Here is a 24,856-nt window from a genome sequence, read left to right as displayed (position 1 = left end):
AAGATGAAGGATTCCATAATACATGTGATTAGCTACTCAATAAAGGAACCTACAGAGAAGATTGCCTCTTCGACCTGGTGAGATTCTCTCCAGAGCCTGAAGTATAATGAGCAAGAAAACCAACTCATTTGTATCCTACACTAGCAAGCGTAATTGCAAATGTTTTTCTTATTAATAAAAAATGTTGAATCCCTTAAAGAATCTAACCAAACAACTTGCTTTAATAGCATCCTACAGAATTCCTTCTGCTAGAGAAAAATAATAATTCCAGAAAAGTAGTTATACAAACACAGTGGCACATCTTCATTTATAGGGTATGGTCGCTGAACTCTCTTTATAGTAACTCTTATAATGGCATATTCAGGGTAAACTGGAACACTGCTATTGTAACCCAAGTCACATTTTTTTTTCCCGTTCACTAATGAAAGCAGTAATGTTAACACAATTAAATTCAACACTAATGTTGAAGCTTTCCACAGACACACCAGGACTACCTACATATTTTAGAACACAGTTTTCCAAGCATCTGTGGTCCTTCCTATCTAATTATCAAGTATCTAATCCTGGTTCCAATACAGTACCGAAAACCACCAAAATTTCAATTTCTTAAAAAAACACATATAGCTCAAAATAGAAGAAAATATTAAAATATTGATAACACATATCTACATCATAACTAGGAGAAAAAGAATATAAACCTCAAATTACACATTAAATAGGAGAAAAACACTCTAATCCTGCAGAATCAGCTCTGGAGGTGACACCAGAGAAAAAAGTCAGGTGAAGACTGAGCAGAAGTAAAGAGTAAGCAGAATCCCAGTGGTGATAGAACAGATAAAATAACTACATAGTGCAAAGGAGCAGAGATTCTGGGAGAGAAGGGGCAACTTGGAAGGAGCACTCCTTGACGAAGTGATGGAGAGAAAGATAAGAAAGAGATGAAAAATAGAAATAAAGAAAAAAACTGAAAATAGAATCACAAAATCAGAAGACAAACTACCCTCCTTCAACTCCCTCCAAAAACACTGATCAAAACAAATAAACTTTACTGTACCAAAATACGAGCATACTGTTGAACTATGGAACTTATGAACAAGTCATCCGAACTCCCACAGCTTTCTACAAACAACTGCTACTAACAGTCTAAGAAAATACAACATTTCAAAGTGAATGGAAACCAGTAGACAAACATCCATTCATTGTTTCTACAGGTAGAAAATACAAAGTGAATCAAAATATTCCAGTTTATAGAAATTCTGCTCAAAAACCTGCAACAGAACAAAACTGTAGCACCACACCTGAATTGAAATGAAATACACTAAAATAGAATCTGCAGATATGAAACTATAGCGCAAATAAAACATTTTAAAACATATATGGACAGAAAAAACCAGAAAGACGTGAAACTAGAGTTGACTAAATCTTGGAACTAAATCAAAGACCAAATTATATTATAAATAAAAACAAGAGTAGTGTCGATGGGATTAACCAAGATGGCGGAGTAGAAGGACGTGCTCTCACTCCCTCTTGCGAGAGCACCAGAATCACAACTGGCTGCTGCACAGTCATTGACAGGAAGACCCTGGACTTCACCAAGGAGGATACCCCACGTCCAAGGACAGAGGAGAAGCCACAGTGAGATGGTAGGAGGGGCGCAATCAGAGTAAAATCAAATCCCATAACTGGTGGGTGGGTGACTCACAGACTGGCGAACACTTATACCACAGAAGTCCACCCACTGGAGTGAAGGTTCTGAGCCCCACGTCAGGCTTCCCAACCTGGGGGTCCGGCAACGGGAGGAGGAATTCCTAGAGAATCAGACTTTGAAGCCTAGTGGGAATTGATTGCAGGACTTCGACAGGACTGGGGGAAAGAGAGACCCCACTCTTGGAGGGCACACACAAAGTAGTGTGCGCATCGGGACCCAGGGGAAGGAGAAGTGACCCTGGGGGAGACTGAACCAGACCTACCTGCTGGTGTTGGGGGGTCTCCTGCAGAGGCGAGTGGTGGCTCTGTTTCACCGTGGGGACAAGGACACTGGCAGTGGAGGTTCTGGGAAGTGTTCCTTGGCGTGAGCCCTCCCAGAGTTTGCCAATAACCCCACCAAAGAGCCCAGGTAGGCTCCAGTGTTGGGTTGCCTCAGGCAAAACAACCAACAGGGAGGGAACCCAGCCCCACCCATCAACAGTCAAGTGGATTAAAGTTTTACTGAGCTCTGACCTCCACAGCAAGTCAGCTCTACCCACCACCAGAGCCTCCCATCAAGCCTCTTAGATAGCCTCAACCACCAGAGGGCAGACAGCAGAAGCAAGAAAAACTACAGGGCTTCCTGGTGGTGCAGTGGTTGAGAGTCTGCCTGCTAATGCAGGGGACACGGGTTCGCGCCCTGGTCTGGGGGGATCCCACATGCCGCGGAGCAACTGGGCACGTGAGCCACAACTACTGAGCCTGCGCGTCTGGAGCCTGTGCTCCGCAACAAGAGAGGCCACGATAGTGAGAGGCCCGCGCACCGCGATGAAGAGTGGCCCCCGCTTGCCGCAACTAGAGAAAGCCCTAGCAGAGAAACGAAGACCCAACATAGCAATCAATCAATCAATCAATAAATCTTTAAAAAAAAAAGAAAAACTACAATCCTGCAGCCTGTGGACCAAAAACCACAGTTACAGAAAGATAGACAAGATGAAAAGGCAGAGGGCTATGTACCAGATGAAGGAACAAGAAAAACCCCCCAAAAAACAACTAAATGAAGTGGAGATAGGCAACCTTCCAGAAAAGGAATTCAGAATAATGATAGTGAAGATGATCCAGGACCTCGGAGTAAGAATGGAGGCAAAGATTGAGAAGATGCAAGAAATGATTAACAAAGACCTAGAAGAATTAAAGAACAAACAAACAGAGATGACCAATACAATAACTGAAATGAAAACTACACTAGAAGGAATCAATAGCAGAATAACTGAGGCAAAAGAACGGATAAGTGACCTGGAAGACAGACTGGTGGAATTCACTGCTGCGGAACAGACTAAAGAAAAAAGAATGAAAAGAAATGAAGACAGCCTAAGAGACCTCTGGGACAACATTAAACGCAACAACATTCGCATTATAGGCGTCCCAGAAGGGGAAGAGAGAGAGAAAGGACCAGAGAAAATATTTGAAGAGATTATAGTCGAAAACTTCCCTAACATTGTAAAGGAAATAGCCACCCAAGTCCAGAAAGCGCAGAGAGTCCCATACAGGATAAACCCAAGGAGAAACACGCCGAGACACATAGTAATCAAAGTGGCAAAAATTAAAGACAAAGAAAAATTATTGAAAGCAGCAAGGGAAAAACGACAAATAACATACAAGGGAACTCCCATAAGGTTAACAGCTGATTTCTCAGCAGAAACTCTACAAGCCAGAAGGGAGTGGCATGATATACTTCAAGTGATGAAAGGGAAGAACCTACAACCAAGATTACTCTACCCGGCAAGGATCTCATTTAGATTTGATGGAGAAATCAAAAGCTTTACAGACAAGCAAAAGCTAAGAGAATTCAGCACCACCAAACCAGCTCTACAACAAATGCTAAAGGAACTTCTCTAAGTGGGAAACACAAGAGAAGAAAAGGACCTACAAAAACAAACCCAAAACAATTAAGAAAATGGTCATAGGAACATACATATCGATAATTACCTTAAACGTGAATGGATTAAATGCCCCAACCAAAAGACATAGACTGGCTGAATGGATACAAAAACAAGACCCATATATATGCTGTCTACGAGAGACCCACTTTAGACCTAGGGACACATACAGAATGAAAGTGAGGGGATGGAAAAAGATATTCCATGCAAATGGAAATCAAAAGAAAGCTGGAGTAGCTATACTCATATCAGATAAAATAGACTTTAAAATAAAGAATGTTACAAGAGACAAGGAAGGACACTACATAATGATCAAGGGATGAATCCAAGAAGAAGATATAACAATTATAAATATATATGCACCCAACATCGGAGCACCTCAATACATAAGGCAACTGCTAAAAGAGGAAATCAACAGTAAGACAATAATAGTGGGAGATTTTAACACCTCACTTACACCAGTGGACAGATCATCCAAAATGAAAATAAATAAGGAAACAGAAGCTTTAAATGACACAATAGACCAGAAAGATTTAATTGATATATATAGGACATTCCATCCAAAAACAGCAGATTACACGTTCTTCTCAAGTGCACACAGAACATTCTCCAGGATAGATCACATCTTGGGTCACAAATCAAGCCTCAGTAAATTTAAGAAAATTGAAATCATATCAAGCATCTTTTCTGACCACAATGCTATGAGATTAGAAATGAATTACAGGGAAAAAAACGTAAAAAAGACAAACACATGGAGGCTAAACAATATGCTACTAAATAACCAAGAGATCACTGAAGAAATCAAAGAGGAAATCAAAAAATACCTAGAGACAAATGACAATGAAAACACGACGATCCAAAACCTATGGGATGCAGCAAAAGCGGTTCTAAGAGGGAAGTTTATAGCTATACAAGCCTACCTAAAGAAACAAGAAAAATCTCAAGTAAACAATCTAACCTTACACCTAAAGAAACTAGAGAAAGAAGAACAAACAAAACCCAAAGTTAGCAGAAGGAAAGAAATCATAAAGATCAGAGCAGAAATAAATGAAATAGAAACAAAGAAAACAATAGCAAAGATCAATAAAACTAAAAGTTGGTTCTTTGAGAAGATAAACAAAATTGATAAGCCATTAGCCAGACTCATCAAGAAAAAGAGGGAGAGGACTCAAATCAATAAAATCAGAAATGAAAAAGGAGAAGTTACAACAGACACCGCAGAAATACAAAGCATCCTAAGAGACTACTACAAGCAACTTTATGCCAATAAAATGGACAACCTGGAAGAAATGGACAAATTTTTAGAAAGGTATAACCTTCCAAGACTGAACCAGGAAGAAATAGAAAATATGAACAGACCAATCACAAGTAATGAAATTGAAACTGTGATTAAAAATCTTCCAACAAACAAAAGTTCAGGACCAGATGGCTTCACAGGTGAATTCTATCAAACATTTAGAGAAGAGCTAACACCTATCCTTCTCAAACTCTTCCAAAAAATTGCAGAGGAAGGAACACTCCCAAACTCATTCTATGAGGCCACCATCACCCTGATACCAAAACCAGACAAAGACACTACAAAAAAAGAAAATTACAGACCAATATCACTGATGAATATAGATGCAAAAATCCTCAACAAAATACTAGCAAACAGAATCCAATAACACATTAAAAGGATCATACACCACGATCAAGTGGGATTTATCCCAGGGATGCAAGGGTTCTTCAATATACGCAAATCAATCAATGTGATACACCATATTAACAAATTGAAGAATAAAAACCATATGATCATCTCAATAGATGCAGAAAAAGCTTTTGACAAAATTCAACACCCATTTATGATAAAAACTCTCCAGAAACTGGGCATAGAGGGAACCTACCTCAACATAATAAAGGCCATATATGACAAACCCACAGCAAACATCATTCTCTATGGTGAAAAACTGAAAGCATTTCCTCTAAGATCAGGAATGAGACAAGGATGTCCACTCTTACCACTATTATTCAACATAGTTCTGGAAGTCCTAGCCACGGCAATCAGAGAAGAAAAAGAAATAAAAGGAATACAAATTGGAGAAGAAGAAGTAAAACTGTCACTGTTTGCGGATGACATGATACTATACATAGAGAATCCTAAAACTGCCACCAGAAAACTGCTAGAGCTAATTAATGAATATGGTAAAGTTGCAGGATACAAAATGAATGCACAGAAATCTCTTGCATTCCTATATACTAATGATGAAAAATCTGAAAGAGAAATTATGGAAACACTCCCATTTACCATTGCAACAAAAAGAATAAAATACCTAGGAATAAACCTACCTAGGGAGACAAAAGACCTGTATGCAGAAAACTATAAGACACTGATGAAAGAAATTAAAGATGATACCAACAGATGGAGAGATATCCCATGTTCTTGGATTAGAAGAATCAACATTGTGAAAATGAGTATACTACCCAAAGCAATCTACAGATTCAATGCAATCCCTATCAAATTACCAATGGCATTTTTTACGGAGCTAGAACAAATCATCTTAAAATTTGTATGGAGACACAAAAGACCCCGAATAGCCAAAGCAGTCTTGAGGGAAAAAAATGGAGCTGGAGGAATCAGACTCCCTGACTTCAGACTATACTACAAAGCTACAGTAATCAAGACAATATGGTACTGGCACAAAAACAGAAACATAGATCAATGGAACAAGATAGAAAGCCCAGAGATTAACCCACGCACCTTTGGTCAACTAATCTATGACAAAGGAGGCAAAGATATACAATGGAGAAAAGACAGTCTCTTCAATAAGTGGTGCTGGGAAAACTGGACAGCTACATGTAAAAGAATGAAATTAGAATACTCCCTAACACCATACACAAAAATAAACTCAAAATGGATTAGAGACCTAAATATAAGACTGGACACTGTAAAACTCTTGGAGGAAAACATAGGAAGAACACTTTTTGACATAAATCACAGAAAGATCTTTTTTGATCCACCTCCTAGAGTAATGGAAATAAAAACAAAAATAAACAAATGGGACCTAATGAAACTTCAAAGCTTTTGCACAGCAAAGGAAACCATAAACAAGATGAAAAGACAACCCTCAGAATGGGAGAAAATATTTGCAAATGAATCAACAGACAAAGGATTAATCTCCAAAATATATAAACAGCTCATTCAGCTCAATATTAAAGAAACAAACACCCCAATCCAAAAATGGGCAGAAGACCTAAACAGACATTTCTCCAAAGAACACATACAGACGGCCACGAAGCACATGAAAAGATGCTCAACATCACTAATTATTAGAGAAATGCAAATCAAAACTACAATGAGGTATCACCTCACTCCTGTTAGAATGGGCATCATCAGAAAATCTACAAACAACAAATGCTGGAGAGGGTGTGGAGAAAAGGGAACCCTCTTGCACTGTTGGTGGGAATGTAAATTGATACAGCCACTATGGAGAACAATATGGAGGTTCCTTAAAAAACTAAAAATAGAATTACCATATGACCCAGCAATCCCGCTACTGGGCATATACCCAGAGAAAACCGTAATTCAAAAAGACACATGCACCCGAATGTTCATTGCAGCACTATTTACAATAGCCAGGTCATGGAAGCAACCTAAATGCCCATCAACAGACGAATGGATAAAGAAGTTGTGGTACATATGTACAATGGAATATTACTCAGCCATAAAAAGGAACAAAATTGAGTCATTTGTTGAGACGTGGATGGATCTAGAGACTGTCATACAGAGTGAAGTAAGTCAGAAAGAGAAAAACAAATATCGTATTTTAATGCATGTATGTGGAACCTAGAAAAATGGTATAGATGAGCCGGTTTGCAGGGCAGAAGTTGAGACACAGATGTAGAGAACGAATATATGGACACCAAGGGGGGAAAACTGCGGTGGGGTGGGGATGGTGGTGTGCTGAACTGGGCAATTGGGATTGACATGTATACACTGATGTGTATAAAATTGATGCCTAATAAGAACCTGCAGTATAAAAAAACAAACAAACAAAACAACTAATACTAAACTTTCATTGGGTTATTTGTATGGAAATATGTTAATATAAATGTTTCAGACATTACATGAAATTTCTAAAAATCTTATATTTGTATTTGTATGGAAATATGTATGGAAATATGTTAATATAAATGTTTCAGACATATGAAATTTCTAAAAATCTTATATGTTCTGGTATAATGTTATAAGTAATAATCCTAGTTATTACTTTAAAATGTATATCTCAGAAATAACTAATTTTCTTGTCAACTGCATTATTATGAACTTTCATCAAATCTTTAACTGTGGTCATTTTTAAGTCTTTTGTCATTTACAGACAGTTCTGGGTGTACTCTGATGCTTTTGCAAATATTTTCCTATAAAAGGGTTTCATCTTCAAGAAATTCATGGAAAAGACTCTGACAAGTACAGGTTTCTGGTAACTGACTGTACTGCTGAACTGAATGAATAAGCATTTTCAGAACTCTAATGAAAAACTGATGAACTCATAAAAGTGCTAACAAAAGATCAAGATGAAAAAAAAAATTAATTACATGGGACTGAGTGAACTGATGAGGATGAGTATAATTTTTGTGACTTTCTGTCTGAATTAAAAAAAAAAAATCCCACAAGGACTCAGAGGCAAAGAATATACAAATCAATTTTCACTGCAAAGTAAAGGAGCTGTTACAGTGGAGGATTACTGGACTGAATGTCAATATTATGACATTGTATGAGTGTGTTTCATGTTTGGTAATTGCAATCATTGTTGCTTTTGTTGTGGTCATCCATGTACAATGCTTGGTGTCAGTCTATTTATCTCTTGTAAAAATTAAAAAAATAATAATAATAAAATAAATAAATAAAAACAAAATTACAAAGTGTCCAAGAGAGAATTGATTCAACTGGAAATATAATCAGGAGCACTGAGGAAAGACATAAATGTACGAAAAGAACAAAAAAAAAGCAGACGTCAAGAGGATCCGAGAGCAAATAACTAATAAAGAAAATAGGCAAAGAAGATCTAATATGCTTATAACTGTGTCTAATTTTTAATAGTACGCTTTAAAGAAAAATATTTCCTGGGCCTCTAGATCAAAAAAAAAAAAAAAAAAAAAGTTACTGGCAAGCAAAGAAAAATCAACCACCAAGGTATCCTTCAAGTTCCAAGCCTATACAGTTACACAGTTAAGAACTCAGGGAATACTGCTCTTGCAATCCTGTCCTACGTAGTCTAGCAGGCGATGTGCTTTATCCAATCAAGATCTGACTTGCAAAATAACTGAGGGTATGCATGAAATATATTTAAATATACACCTAAGAAAAAAATCAGCAAATCTAAGTAAATCTAAGAATAAAAGCAAAGGTGGAAACAAGGATGGAAGAAGAGTAAGTACATGATATGTGTTCTGACAAAGCAGGAATAATGAACTTAAAATGGGGGGGCAGTAAAAGAAATAGAAATGTTAAAATAGAATAAGCTAATGAATAGTCATAGACTTAAGAGTTAAAGGATATGGTTTAAACTTGATAAACCAAATATAGAAGCCTAAGTGAGAAAAGAGAAACTGAGATGTAAAGTATTTTTAACAATCACTAAAATATTATTTTACATATTTTATATTTTTTATTTATATTTATTTTAGTATATTTTATATTATATATTATAATATAAATCTTCCCCAAAGCCAAAAGAAATTATTTTAAAAGAGCAAAAACAGACCACGTAATGAAACACAGTAAAAATAACACAATACATATCATATCTATCATAATAGGACAATATGACAATAATATGACAGAGTTGAGACTTTTTGGTCGTATCTATAAATGTAAGTAAGCTCAAAAGTCTCCACTGAAAGAAAAATGCATTAAAACTGGCTCACAAGGCAGAATCTAACTCCTAAAACAGAGTAATTCAAATGTCCAAGAATAAAGGGTTATGGTAATGCAAATGATGTAAAAGCAGGCATTGTGATTCTGACATCAGCTAAAATACACAGAAATACCGTTTCTCACCTATCAAACTTGCCAAAATGCAGCAATTGACAACAGGGCAAGGTGAGGGGAGCAGGTCCTCTCAAACATGGCTGATGGGAATGTAAACGGCCCTAGACCCCGCTGAGGGGGATCAGGTAAGATCTAATATTAAAACTACATTTGCGGGGCTTCCCTGGTGGCGCAGTGGTTGAGAGTCTGCCTGCCAACGCAGGGAACACGGCTTCGAGCCCTGGTCTGGGAAGATCCCACATGCCACGGAGCAACTAGGCCCGTGAGCCACAATTACTGAGCCTGCGCGTCTGGAGCCTGTGCTCCGCAACAAGAGAGGCCGCGATAATGAGAGGCCCGCGCACCGCGATGAAGAGTCGCCCCCACTTGCCCCAACTAGAGAAAGCCCTCGCACAGAAACGAAGACCCAACACAGCCATAAATAAATAGATAAATAAATCCAAAAGTTTAAAAAAAACAAACCAAACTACATTTGCTTCTACCTTTTGACTGAGCAATCCCACAGCTAGGAATTTACTCTGAAAATACACCTCCAACAACACAAAAACGTATGCACAAGGCTACTCAGTATGGAGTTATTTATAAAAACAAAATATTGAAAACACCCTAACTGCACATTCATCAATGTCTAGTCAAATAAATTATGGTAAGTCTACCATAACACAGCTGTAAAAAAAGAATAAGGATCTCTATGAACTAACATGGAGTGATTTTCAGGTATATTAAGTGCTAAAGCAAAATGGAAAAATGCATTTATAGTATTCTCTGTATCTCACTTTGATATATATGTTTTACGTATTCCAAAATAAAAGTAATAAGATTAAACATATAATGATGGGGGAGGGAGCTCTAAAACTGAACAGAACGATCTAACTGTATATAAATAATGACATAATCATAGAGGAAAAAAGCATTTATTAAAGCAACTTTTGACTCAAGTAGTGTGACTGTATTGCCTCAGTGGGATATATTCTAAGAATAAAAAGAAATCTTGAATTCTACGTAAGTAGGTTTGTGGTTGTCGGTGGTATTGTTGTAGTAATTCCAATACATTTTTGTGTGTGCAGTAGTACATTTGTTGATATTGATGAGAACCATGGTTCTCACCAAGGCGGGGAGGGGAGAGAAATATGAAATGGGCTAAGAAGAAGAAGAAGCCATGCTCTAGGATTAGAATTGAAGGTAACACTAGGAATTCTAGATATACATCCCTCAGCTCTGTCCACTGAAAAAGAGCCTACAACCAAGGACACCCTTACCACCAGAATCTTGACTTGTAAGTATCATTCCTCAATAAAGGAAACCATCTACTTGGAGAAATGGCTATTTCTAGGTCTGAGGCAGAGAGAATACAAGGTGAACATTTTGTTGTGCCACAAAGGAGAAAGCACTAAGCACTGAAAAACTGATTGGGGTCTTCTCAAAAGGACTCTTCAGTCAACTTGAAAAGTTACCCACTCACCAAACCTGGGACAATTTAAGAACCAAAAAACAAATAATGTCAGTAATGAATCATTCCATTTTAAAAGAGTACATGAAGTCATAATGATATTAAAAGGTAAGCGGAGTGAAGAAGGGATTACAGAATTAGAAAATCATCGTCTTGTGACCACTGATCTAATGATTAATTTAGGCGGACATCATCAATAGGTGCTAAAACCTTGGGGAAAAGTTGACAGGAAACAAGGTAATTCACAAGTCTCAAACTATTACCCCTCAAATTTCCTATTAATTAGAGAGCTAAAATGTACCTTTACAATGGAGAAAGCTAGCAGATACCTCAACCAACCAAAGAAATAAATTTAACATCACCAAAAATGAAACTTCTAACATTCTACCTCCTAATATGAATCACTGAAAAAGGTATCATCTCATCTGCGTAGTTTTCACACCAAAAATGTTTTATCCCTCTAAAGTCCTGAAAAACCATCAAACAAACATTCAAATAACAAAGTGTGAGTTATTTTACAAACTACCAACCTGGACTCGTCAAAATCATCAACATGAAAGACCACGCCTCACCACTCCCCACCCCCGGTAGGGCAACTCTTCCAAATTAAAGGAGATAAAAGGATAGAACAAATAATGTCAATGTATGATTCTAGGTTCTGGATCAAAAGGCACAGATCTATTAAAAATATTTTTGTGACCATTGGGGAAATCTGAATATGGACAGTAAACTGGATAAGATCACTGTTAACTTTCTTAGAAGTGAGAATGGTACCTTGGTTATATAGAAAAATACCATTCTTAGGAGAAGCATCCTGAAATATTTAGGGGTGTATTTTTACCATGTCTGCAACTTCTTTTCAAAATTCAGGGGGGAAAAGTGTGTGTGTGCAAAAAGAGAGAGAATATTAATTTTTGGTTAAATCCAGGTGAATGCAATGTGTATATGTTCCTACTATTCTTTCCATTTGTCTATAGATTTCATATTTATCAAAACAAAACACTGGGGGTAAAACATTACAGGCAAAATTTTAAAAAAAATAATCAAAATGTTAGGCCCCAAAGGGCACAGAGCATAGAGCTCAGGACATAATGACAGATTTCCAGATGATCCAGGGAGAGGCAGTTGCCATCTAGGCACACCAGGACCCAAGAGGAAGCCAAGCCAGCGCCTACAGACCACCCACCGCCTTGTCCACAGACACTGCACGTTGCCCTTGCTAAGGCGGCAAGCCAGCTATCTCTTCTTTAAGGCTCTCTGGTGAGGGCTTCTCAACAGCTGCCTTCACTCACTCTGCCAAGGAACCTGCATGACAAAGATGCTCACCCAATACCAAGATTTCTGTTGGGGTGGGGTGACCTCCCTTCCTGAGCCTCACGATGCCCTGTGCACTTCAGTTATCTCTTACTCACTCTCCTTTGAAATCACTTTGTCCCAAAGGTATCCCCAGCAGGTTGAATTATGCCTGATACGGAAGAGGAGCTCAGTTCATATTGTTGATTAAATAAAATAATTATCAATTTACTTTTTTCTGTGGGAATTACATTCCCTGTTGCTTTCCTACATTTTCCCTCCTGTTACACATTGAATTAATGCTTTTATTGAGCATTCTATGGTAACTCCTAGTTCTTAAGTCCTGGGAGGATAGAACTAATTCAGTGTTCATTAGTGTGTATGACTAGTTTAAATGATTTGCTCACTGCACATTTCTTTTACTTGTCCAGAGTGTATCAGGTTTGATCATTACGGATCGCGTTAATCTTTCATTTTCTTGGACAAACTTCCACAATTATAAATGTTTCTAGTCCTGCTTTTCTGTAATATTTGTAGTGAAAGCTGGTGAAATAGGGATCAGATGTGATACACAACCTGGAATCTAGACCATCGGGTGTGTGTGGAGTAACAGGGATACAAGTTTCTGATAATCTGCATGCAAGTGTTTTTGAACTGAATTGTTCATTATGGAAAGAAAGGGCTGTCTGAGTAGCGTATATTTCTGGTGACTGAAAATATACAGGGTGGGTATTGAGCATGAGCTGAGAGCTTCAATTAAGTTACTTTTCAGGCCCATCCCAATCTGGTGGTCTTTGAGGGTTTTCTTTTTTTTCAGTATCTTCTTCTTAAAGACCACATTCAAGGTACTAACTGCAGAAACATACACAGCATGTTTTTCTGGATAGTCCATGGATGTGAAGCAGAAGGGCCTGGGCTACGGAGCACAGGCATGAAAGCAAAATGAGAATGGGCACATAAAACATTTCTACAGAATAGGAATGACATTTAAAAAATATGTGTACCTGCTATGTTTAACCTACTACTGCTAAGAGTCCTGCTGAATTTCTTTAAGTTCACTAAAAGATAAGGATGATTTCTCTATCACTAGGTAACAAACCCAAACATCAACTTTTTAAGACACTAATTTAACTAAATTTCAGGAAACCATTCAAAGAGATCACTAGGAGAACACAGTCCTATGCTACCTGGGCATAATTTTCTTTTCCTTGCTTCAGACATGCTAATTTGGTATGTCTGGATCAGAACTTCTATCCTGGTAGGCTTTTTACAAGAGACGCAATTCACCTCACCAGAAAACTAAAACAGAAAAGAAAGCCCCACAAAGCTACATTTCTTCCAAGTAGTCTTTAAGATTATCCTGTAAGTTTTGTACCAAATATTTGAATAGACACCATCTACACTGACTCGTTTTTCTTTTTTTCCTAGCATAAAGGAAGAAATTAGGTTTCTTATCGGGTTCTCCTCCTTTTAATCAAGGAAAGAATAATCAGTAAATGCATTTTGTACTTTGTCCACATCATCTACCATAGAGAATAGCATCTTTGCATTATGAACCCAATTTGATTCTGACCTATGCAATTAAGTAATCAAATCCTATTTCTGGAATTTATAGTTTTATTCTACTTGCCTCAGTATAATTTGATTTCATCTGGTATGGAGCAGCTCTTGGTGCCCATATCATCTGCATATTAGATTACCTATCGCTAGCCTAGAATTCCATACCCAAGGCTGAGATAGTCTACCAAGGATTTTTTTTTTTTTTAAACATCTGAGAAACTGGAAAAATCACATTGAAGTACATGTGTATCCTACTTGAAGATGATTATTACTTTCTCCTCCCTGGGCAATTTAGGCGTTTTCTTCTTTCTGATTCTTCTCATCACTGGATTGCTAAGAATTATTTCTCTTACTCCATTAACTTCCCAGCCAAGTTCACTGCCAACCAAAATTAAGGAAAAAACAGCATTCCAGACACCTTCCTCTCAGATAACTTTAGAATTGAATTCTCAACACAGGACACTTGAAGGCACCATCACCTTTCAGGAAAAGCCAAACTCAGTTCTGTGAATTTGGTCTCAACGACCAACTCTCTCCTCACTTCATATCCATAAACATTTATGGAGTACTTACTAAGGGAACCCCACTCGTTGGCAAAGAAATATGTTAAAATCAACCAAAAATGTGCCTTGATCACTAGAACTAATCCCAATACTGGGTGAAAAGTAAATAAGAAATGAGGAAGTCAGAGAAACTTTGATAAAAGAACTTGAATCAACATATTAAGAAGACAACCACAGATTAAGTGAGTTCAATGGTCAATGCTATCTGCTCTCCAGCAGAAAATGCGTTACTAATTAAAGAAAAATCACTAAAATCTCGATGAAAACAACTTTATGTTAACAGACCCTTCATCATGTTAGAGTCAGGCCCAAAGGGCCAGACTACAGACATACTTTTACTCTTTGAAAGTAAAGCTGAGAAGATAAACTACCAGTATGGAATAAGTTATGTCTTGCTCAAGGAAATTAATAAAGGTCATAATAATTTGCACCAGGCAAGAATGAATATTATCTGAAGTGATTTTTTACTGGCCTCTTTTAGAAGCACTTTGACTAGTTAATTATAGGTTAACTTAATACCTCTAATATACTGACTTCCATCACAAACATCACATGGGGTAATGAAATCACATGAAATCATCACAATCATCGTGAGTTGATCAGCAAGTTCCAATTAGGGTTCTGCTACTGGTACCCTCAGTGGACTACCACCAACTGAGCAGACAAACTGCCTATAACTACCCTAACCTCTGCCCATAAAATGCTCCACTTACTCTTCATTAAAGAACGCACCGTTTAGGGAATGTAAATTGATACAGCCACTATGGAGAACAGTATGGAGGTTCCTTAAAAAACTAAAAATAGAACTACCATACGACCCAGCAATCCCACTACTGGGCATATACCCTGAGAAAACCATAATTCAAAAAGAGTCATGTACCACAATGTTCATTGCAGCTCTGTTTACAATAGCCAGGACATGGAAGCAACCTAAGTGTCCATCATCAGATGAATGGATAAAGAAGATGTGGCACATATATACAATGGAATATTACTCAGCTACAAAAAGAAATGAAATTGAGTTATTTGTAGTGAGGTGGATGGACCTAGAGTCTGTCATACAGAGTGAAGTAAGTCAGAAAAAGAAAAACAAATACTGTATGCTAACACGTATATATGGAATCTAAAAAAAAAAAAAAGTGGTTCTGAAGAACCTAGGGGCAGGACAGGAATAAAGACTCAGACGTAGAGAATGGACTTGAGCACACGGGGAGGGGGAAGGGTAAGCTGGGACAAAGTGAGAGAGTGGCATGGACTTATATATACCACCAAATGTAAAATAGATAGGTAGTGGGAAGCAGCCGCATAGCACAGGGAGATCAGCTCGGTGCTTTGTGACCACCTAGAGGGGTGGGATAGGGAGGGTGGGAGGGAGGGAGACGCAAGAGGGAAGAGATATGGGGACATATGTATATGTATAACTGATTCACTTTGTTATAAAGCAGAAACTAACACACCATTGTAAAGCAATTATACTCCAATAAAGATGTAAAAAAATAAAATAAAATAAAATAAAAAAGAAAGCACCTTTTACTATTTTATCCTTGGTGTCAAAGACATTGAAAGTACTGGCAAAAAATAAATCTCTGCTAAATATGAATGAATGAATGAATGCATACATGAATAAACATTTGCCTAATAGGAACTTTCATTCAGTTGGGATTTTCCAGGCTGTGAAACAAATATGGACTTACACTTAGGATTCAAGTTTGCTTTTTCTTGGAATTATCACTTATGAGTATTTTTCTTTGGTGTTAATTTATTCACTCAGTGAACACAAAGTTTTAATAAAGGAGGAGCATTATTCCAACTCAGGCACTCATGCGTTTGGCTCCCCAGATACACTTGGCGGGCATCTGGGAACTTGGGTTTGGGGAGGGATCTCACCATTTCTTCATAACTATGTCTCACTGTGTCTAAACTCGTTACACAAACAATACGGTTTGTGCTGAACGCCTCTGACAGTATGGAATTTGGGTACATGGAAGGCACCGGGTACCTACACGACCAACCCCCAGTAAAAACCCTGAGCACCAAGTCCCTCACGAGCTCCCTGGTAGACAACACTTCACATGTGTTGTCACAATTCAAGCTGGAGGAATTAAGTGCTTTCTGTGTGACTCCACTGAGAGAAGTCTCTTGGAAGCTTCAGCTTGTTTTCCCCTGGACTTCACCCCATGTGGCTTTTCATTTTGCTGGTTTCGCACTGTATCCTTTCACTGAAATAAATCATAGCTGTATGACTCTATGCTGAATCATGTGACTCCTCCCAGTGAATCACCAAATCTGGGGGTGGCCTTGGGGACCCCCAACAAGGGGACACACTGAGATTGAAGTAGTAATGAAACAAAAGCATGGGATACAACAGTCAGGAACTCATGGGGTGGGTCTGAGCTGGAAATCAAGACCTGGGCCTACTGGTGGTATGTGTCTGTCTAAGACGCACTCTCCAGTTCAACTTGCCATGTGGACCTAGAGGAGGTTCAAGCAGGAATGAACTCAAGAAAGCATCTAGTCCAGATTCCTCATTTTTTCAGATGAGCTAAGGTTGAGAGAGCTAAAATACCTTTCCACAGGACACAGAGCTAGTTCGAAGCAAACACTGGTCCACCAAAACCACATCTCAACCCCCAGTAGTTCCTACGAGGAAATCACTTGCTGCCTGGCTGGAGTCCATCCTTTCTCAGAAGCCCTCCTACTTACGTCAAGATGGGCCACATGGTTGCAGATTTACGCCATGTTGCATTTTCAATTAAAACAGCTAAATGGGGTGTTGTAAAAGGATGAGTTCCAAGCTGCCAGGACAATAATGCCACAAACTCCACCAGATTTTATTAGAGTCAAATGACAGTAAGTCATTAGGAAAATGTGTGCCAACCACAGAAACAGCAATGCCTCACACTCTTGGAGAACTGAATACCATCCAGTTGGCTGAGAAAGAACCATGTGGCTTACAATCATTTTTCACAATTACTATCCTAGCTAGTTCATAGTTTTTGGCAGATATACCTCACACGCATAGCCGAACTCAGCTAATTTTCACTCTGCTGATCGACAAATATGATTTTTTTTCCTCAAAGAAACCACCCAGAGAGCTTTCATGAAATTTGAGGTAGTGCAACAAAAAGTGAGCCCATTTGTTAAAACCTGGCTTTAAAAAATGCATATTAAGTAGGCCACCCAATATTCATTAAAAAAATTCTGTGTTAAGAATACTAGTCATGGGCTTCCCTGGCAGCGCAGTGGTTGAGAATCTGCCTGCTAATGCAGGGGACATGGGTCCGAGCCCTGGTCTGGGAAGATCCCACATGCCGCGGAGCAACTAGGCCCGTGAGCCACAACTACTGAGCCTGTGCGTCTGGAGCCTGTGCTCCGCAACAAGAGAGGCCGCGATAGTGAGAGGCCCGTGCACCGCGATGAAGAGTGGCCCCCGCTTGCCGCAACTGGAGAAAGCCCTCGCACAGAAACGAAGACCCAACACAGCCAAAAATAAATAAATAAATAATAAAAATAAAGGAATTCCTTTAAAAAAAAATAAAAGAATACTAGTCATACTCACTACTACAGTCTGAGAATCAAATAGCAAGACTGCACAAGGCCTTCTTTGCTTTCCTCTTTGGAATTGAGCTTGCCTTCCATAAGGCAGGAGAAAAAATTTTTTTAAGTTCTTTACTATGGGCTTCTCCAAAATCAGTATTAGTTCTTAACAGTTAGACAAGAAATACTGTACAATGCTATAACACGTTCCTAAGGCAATAAAATATTTACATGACTAAAGGAATAAAAGAGCTATTCTATTAAACTTATATTTTCCTCCAAGTTTCATTTCCAGTTTGCCTTCTTAGGACTCTTTGTCAAGAGCCTGAGTACAAATTTCATGTATGAATGTGTTTCGGGATGACTTCAGAAAATATAAAATCTACTATAAATTGAATAATCCCTCCCACAAAGAGAAACATCCTGCCAGCAAAGGGGAACTCCCTCCCCCCCAACTCTGTATTTCAAATGCAGCATCTGCCATAACTCTGTAAGGGATGAAGGGACACTATTAGGACAGGATTCACAGGGGGTTTCAACTGTATACATAATGTTCTATTCCTTAGATTGGGGGTGGGTGGACCTGCATTTGTGGTATTCTTTCAAATTTTTGTATGTCTTAAATATTTTGTAACAATTTTAAAAAATTTAACTCCCTGAATTTGCTCAATTGGTATTCCCAGACCCTTGAGGAGGCATCTTACTTAGCCTTGCTATCTCTAGAGTCAAACTGCATTTTCTTCAGGGGGTCAAAATGGTCCATTATACCAGCTGGGTACATTAAAACCATGTCTATTACACTGAGTTCCCAAAGACTTGGCCAAATCTTCACAACCTTTCCTATCAGATATGCTTTGTCTGTGGAACATCTTGAAAGACTATATAAGCCAAGGATATTTCTCAATCAGTGCAAGTAAAGTGAAAATATCTTCTTATATTAAAGCTGCCAGCTTCCCAAATAGAAAATCTTGTAAGAAAAAGGTATAAGATCAAGAGAAACAAATTAAATCGACCAAGTGCACTTTAAAGTGTCTCATAAGTTTTTAAAAAGCTCTTCTTCCTCCAACTGATAATGGGAAGATGGAGGCCAGCTGTGTTCACATAAACCTCCTGTTGAAAATATGATAGAGCACGGAGATCTCAAAGCAGTCCTGAGAGTCAAACAGCAACAGCTGAACTGGGAACTTGTTAGAAATGCAAATTCCCAAATCTCCGCTGGGGGGCGTGAGAGGGGTGGGCAGCAATCCCTCCAGGTGATTCTGATGCCAGCTAGTATGAGGTCCAGGGACTCAGAAGTTGGAAGTCTAGCCTCTGGAGTCAGAGTGACTAGGTTTGAATACCAGGATCTGCCCCTGGTAAAGAGTGTGACTTTGGGCAAGTTACTTAACTTGTCTCTGCTTTATTCCTCAGTGTAAAATGAAGACAATAATAGTTCCCAGCTCACTGGAACGCTGGCAATAAGATAATATTATACATGTGAAAGTTTGGCAAAATGTTTGACAAAGACTCAATAAACATGAGCAATTATTTTCTCTACATGATCACAGATGTCCAGTTTACTCATCTATTATTTGATTAGCATTTACCACAGACACGGGCAGTTAATAACTCAGGACTCCTGGCTGCATACTAGAATCACCAGGGAATTCTGATGAAATCCTACTGCCTGAGCCCTCCTCTATACCAAAAATAACAATCTCTGATAGTGGGACCCAAGCTTGGATATCCATTAAAAACTACTCAGGACGTTTTAATGGAAGAAGCAAATCTACAAGCAAAAATTACAACCCAAAGCCCATGGAGCTGGGTGTATGCACATGATCCCAGAAAAACGTTTAGGGAGGAGTCGTTGGCCCAGCAAACTTTCATTGCCACTTATATATTCCTCTCCTGCGTTACTGATCTTCTTAGGAAGCACGAATCATGTCTTCCTAAATCCTCAGTGCTTGCCACCATGCTGACAAAGAGGAGATGCTGGCGTCTGTCAGTGCAATGAGAAGCGAGCTCTGTTTCTACGCCTAGACCCTCCCAACTCCTGGAAGCCTAAGCACAGTGTTTCAGGTCAGAGGAGTAATTAGACAGCTGTCGTCTCCATAACAAACTCTTGAATATGTACCTTTCCTTGAATATACTGCCCAAGGCTCAAGGCTAGACATAATGGTTTCACATACCGGTTTCCAAAGGGAGGAGTGACAGGGGCAAAGCTTTTAAATTAATTAAAAGAGACACTCAGGCACACTTCATGCCATTCTTTAATCTCTGTTCTCCTGTGATAAATACAGACTGACAGGACCAGGCCTAGGCTAACGAGCTGAAGGTAGGACCCTATGGAGGCTCACCAAGCAGCCCTCAGAAACACTGCAGCAGGGCCAAGGGCTCAGAAAAAGGAAGAAGGAAATCAGCACCTTCCCCAACTGTGTCACTGACACGTCACCAGAGCGCTCTGAAGGATGCCCACTGCACATGTGATCACAGCCCCCTTCAACTAGTAGCAATGAAAACAACAGATAAAAAGAAAACAGCATGTACTGTAATTAAAAAGAGAAGAATAATCACAATTATAATTCATTGAGAGTTTTCTAGTGTCAGGCAGTGTGCTAAAGGCTTCCTGTGCAGTATTTCGTTTCATTATGGTAACCAGTTTCCCAACCATCCTCCCCTCCTAGTAGTATACGCATGCTTGTATAGTTCCCTCACACACTGAATCAGAGTTCATACATGTGGCCAAGAGAAAATTACAGAAGTAACTGTGTCTTCTGAGGTTAGATCATAAAAGACGTCACCGCTTCTGACGCAACCTCTTGAATCGCTTGCGCTGGGGGAAGACGGAGCCATGGAGCCGAGTGGACACTCAAGCAGCCCCACGGTGAGGCCCACGTGGAGAGGAACCAGCCACGTGACTAGGCCACCTCAGAAGTGGACCCTCCAGCTCTAGTCATACCTTTGAGGCTTCCAGCTGAAGCCCCAGACATCACAGAACAGAGAAGTCGCCACCACTGGGCCCTGTCTGAATGCCTGACCCACAGAACCCAGGAGATCACTGTCTTAAAAACTGAGCTCTGTAATTTATTACGCAGCAATAGCTAACTCATACGTAAGAGCTAGATACTCTTATTTTATAGCTGACGAGAGTTTAACTGATTCAATCGTGGGCGTAGTAAGCGAAATAATGGGGATTTGAATCCATGTTTGCAGATTTGAAGTTCTGACTCCTATTCTGTCACCGCTCCTGACAGATAAACATATGGTGTGTAACCTATTTCCCACCCCTTTCATTAAGGGAACAGTATGTATGTAATAGGAAGTTCTGAAGTATTTTGTTTGTCCCCAAGATACTTTGTCCATCCTTCATGGCACCCACCATTCTGCCTTGTATTTCAGCTATTTCTCCATGGATAGATTAGAAGTTCCTGGAGGGTTGCAGTAGTGCCTTCCTTATGACGGTGCTTGTACATAGTAGAAGGACGGGGATAGGACGCCACTTTAATCCCCTGGACTCCCATCAGTCTGCCTGGTTCGGCATCTCTGCTCCACCACTCTCAGGCTGGGTGATCTTAGGCAAGTGGCCTAAATTTTATGAGCCTCAGATTTCTCACTCTTATAACACAGGGCCAATATTAATGCACACTTTTGTTCACACTACATTAGAAAAATATTAGCACAAATAAAGTATGAGCACATTGCCTGGCATGTGGTAAGTGCTCAATGAATGTTACCTATTTGAATTATTACCATCAAATATGTGTTGAAAAACATCCAATATTTTAAATGGCCAAACAAAAGCTCTGCCCTCTCAACCTTTCCTTACATCAAAAGAGAATTTCCAAAGAAATGGCAGTGGTTCCTGGGAGTGAGGGTATCTCACTCTATAAGCACTGAGACCTTTGGCATCACCCTCACCATGGCTCCTACGACAGCCCAACCTGCCCTGCTGGAGTGGTGAGAGGGTAGGGGAAAGCTGCTGTACACTTCCACTGTCCAGTGGGACATGCGCAGATGGCAATTTGGTTCTTTCTTGCAAAAAGAAACGTAAGGCAAAGAGGGGCTCACGCTCCCCAGCCTTATAAACAGGGGTGTAGGGGGATTTTGCTTGCATCCTATCTCTTAATCCCATTACATCCTTATCATCTTGTCAGCACAGACAAAGCTCCTTAGCTCCTGCCAACACTCCCTCTAATGCCTTCCCTTGTGGTTCACTCTTTCTTGGTCTTGGAGCTAATAAGCTGTCAAGTGTCTTACTGTCCCCTCAGGTGATTTCTACTCAAATGCTGTTTAGAGTCCCACCTCCCTTTGAACTTAGCTTTATGGCTCCTTTTTTTTTCCTTATGCATGAAAGAGTTTTCTGTGTAAAATTCTGTTTGGGGTCCAAAATCTTTCCACAACCTTCCACTTCCAGGTAAGACTAAGAAAAGGGAAATTGGGAGAAGCGCCAGCTACATTCACCCATCTCCAAATAAACACAAATTCTTAGTGTTGCTAGGTGCTAGGTTAGATTCTCAGATGGGAGGATATAAGTGACCCCCTGCCCAAAGTAACAGAGAAGATTTAAAAATCCAACAACTATGAAACAAAGTGCCAAGGGAAGGATGCCAGGAGTGGCAGAGATAGAGGGCCCAGGAGAGCAGAGGAAGGACAAACACGGACAGGTGAGGACATGGGAGACATGAAATAGTCAGCCTTGGGTGTGGGCTCTGAGGGACGGACTATCCTGAACCGAGGATGTGGGGAAGGGCAAAAGACCACTCTGGGCAGAAGGAATGAAATGCAAGGAGGCAGAAAAGCATCAGACAAGTATGTGGAATGCAGTGGATTTGTAGAGAAGCAGGGTCAGGGAGTGCAAAAAACAAGGTAGATTGGAGGAGATAACTCTGGCAACAATTTGCAATAAAGATTTTCAAAAAAGAGAAAAGTTAAGGTCTTTTGCAGATTATAGAGCAAATTGGTAACATATGAATTTCATGATTAAGTAACATATTCTAATCAATTTCTCAGGGATCATGAATATAAAACCCTAAGACTACAGAAGTGTCAATATATTTTCAAAGGAGGCGGCATCAAGTGAATTTCTAGATCACTCTTCCCAATATGTTAAATTTCCCTCACTGAAAGTTTTTGCTTGAACCAATGAACTAGCTACAAGTCAAATACTTTTCAACTGCTTTTTTCCTGGTCTAGTTTTAAAAATTGTTACCCAAAGTGAGAAGGCACATTTAGACAACTAAACTCAGGAATCTGTTACCTACTTGCAAAGTCATCTCAATGAGTTCCAAGACCCAGTACCATTAACCAGGCTGGTTTCAGGGTGGAGTAGATGAGTACCAGAGGTGAACACAACTATTGCTAGGTCTCAGGGTGTCTGCCCTTAGTATATTTTTCTATCTTCTCGCCCAAACTTACCAAGCTACTACCCAGAGTAAGATCTCAAACAGAAATACCTTCAGAATCAGAACTCCCTTCTTTCTCCTTAGAACCAGAGAGCTATGTTCAAAAAAAGATCCAGAAACCATCACAGGCCATCAATCTCCATCTTGAAACAGGAAAAAGTCCCTGGTCACTGTTTCTGTGTCCTCCCGGTCCTAACAGACAATCCCTGCACAACACAGAACAGAACGCCGTGGCCCCAGGCCAGGCAAACTCACCATATACCACATGCTTGGCCACTTGGGATCATTGAAGTAAGTGGACTGGGCGTGGCTAAAGTCATAATCCCTCTTGGTCCGTTTTTTTACCACTTGCTGTTGGATCCACTCCACCTGCCAAGAAGGACATTTGGTGAGTGTTCAAGTTCCATCAGGGTTAGCACAACATAAATGACAGTCTGGGACATTTCCATCTTGAGTCAGTTCTGTTTAAGTCACAGGTTTCATTCTGGCAACTAGAATCTCCAGAGCATAGAGATTCCCTAGAAACCTGGTTCTATTTCATCTTTAATGCAGGTAGGCTTTGCAGCCTTTTATGATAGATCATTCATATTTCTCAACAACATGCTCACCCCTTTAGCTTTTTCAGAAAGCATATTTTACTCCCAATTTATTGCAAATTGATCGTGTTAATTTTTAAAGCTAATTTATTCATCCTGACCTTATACTAAGGGCTAGAAAACTTCTCTAAAGGTCCAGATAATAAATATCTTTGGCTTTGCAGGTCATACAATCTCCGTTGTAACTACTCATTCTGCCATTGTAGCACCATAGACAGCACATAAACAAATGGGTGTGACTATGTTCCAGTAAAACTTGATGTATAAAAACAGGTGGGAGGCTGGATTTGGCCCACAGGCCACAGTTTATATCAAAAATTTAAAATGGTCTGGGATTACACATCAAATTAAAAGAATCATGCTGGGATCAAATGCTCTAGGATCACAATTTTTTTTAAAAAAATGGCTGTCTACAACAGAGTGGTGGAAAAAGCACTATTCAGGTAAGCAGAAAACCAAAGCCCTAGACTTGTCTCTGGTACAAAATTGGAGAAGTCACTCAACTGTCTGAGCCATAGGTTCCCTGCCAGCTCCAAAATTCAAACCCTCTACATTTGAGAAAGTCTTAACATTTAGCCACAATTAGTTTTTAAAAAGCAACTGGGAACTATGAGTTTAATACAGAATTGTAACCTAAATGATATGGGTATGAATGGGGGTACTTTTAAAAACAGTTTATCATTATGGCAATATAAGAATAAGCATGTTTCATTTTGAACGGAGCATCTCAGATACAGTATCAGCCTGGTGGCATTCTACAATTTGTTCCTAAATTCTCTTTGTTTGATTTCTTCTGGCCATAGCTAATTCAGTTGTAAT

At 39.3% G+C, this 24,856-nt stretch overlaps 1 protein-coding gene across 9 annotated transcripts in view; it reads right to left on the bottom strand.

The window, feature by feature from the left end:
* The window catches only part of PCSK5 (proprotein convertase subtilisin/kexin type 5), a 475,211-nt gene that overhangs the window by 369,208 nt on the left and 81,147 nt on the right, over nucleotides 1-24,856 (bottom strand). For all 9 annotated transcript variants that reach the window (XM_057548456.1, XM_057548455.1, XM_057548453.1 and 6 more), the window contains exon 3: nucleotides 23,697-23,810. In XM_057548456.1, the coding sequence (XP_057404439.1) occupies nucleotides 23,697-23,810 (114 nt within the window). The remainder of the gene's footprint in view (nucleotides 1-23,696; nucleotides 23,811-24,856) is intronic.

The sequence above is a fragment of the Balaenoptera acutorostrata genome, chromosome 6 (genome assembly GCF_949987535.1).
Source record: "Balaenoptera acutorostrata chromosome 6, mBalAcu1.1, whole genome shotgun sequence".
NCBI classification, from domain to species: Eukaryota; Metazoa; Chordata; class Mammalia; order Artiodactyla; family Balaenopteridae; genus Balaenoptera; species Balaenoptera acutorostrata.
Note: the sequence above shows the minus strand (reverse complement) of the source record. Positions and strands in the feature narration are given on the sequence as shown.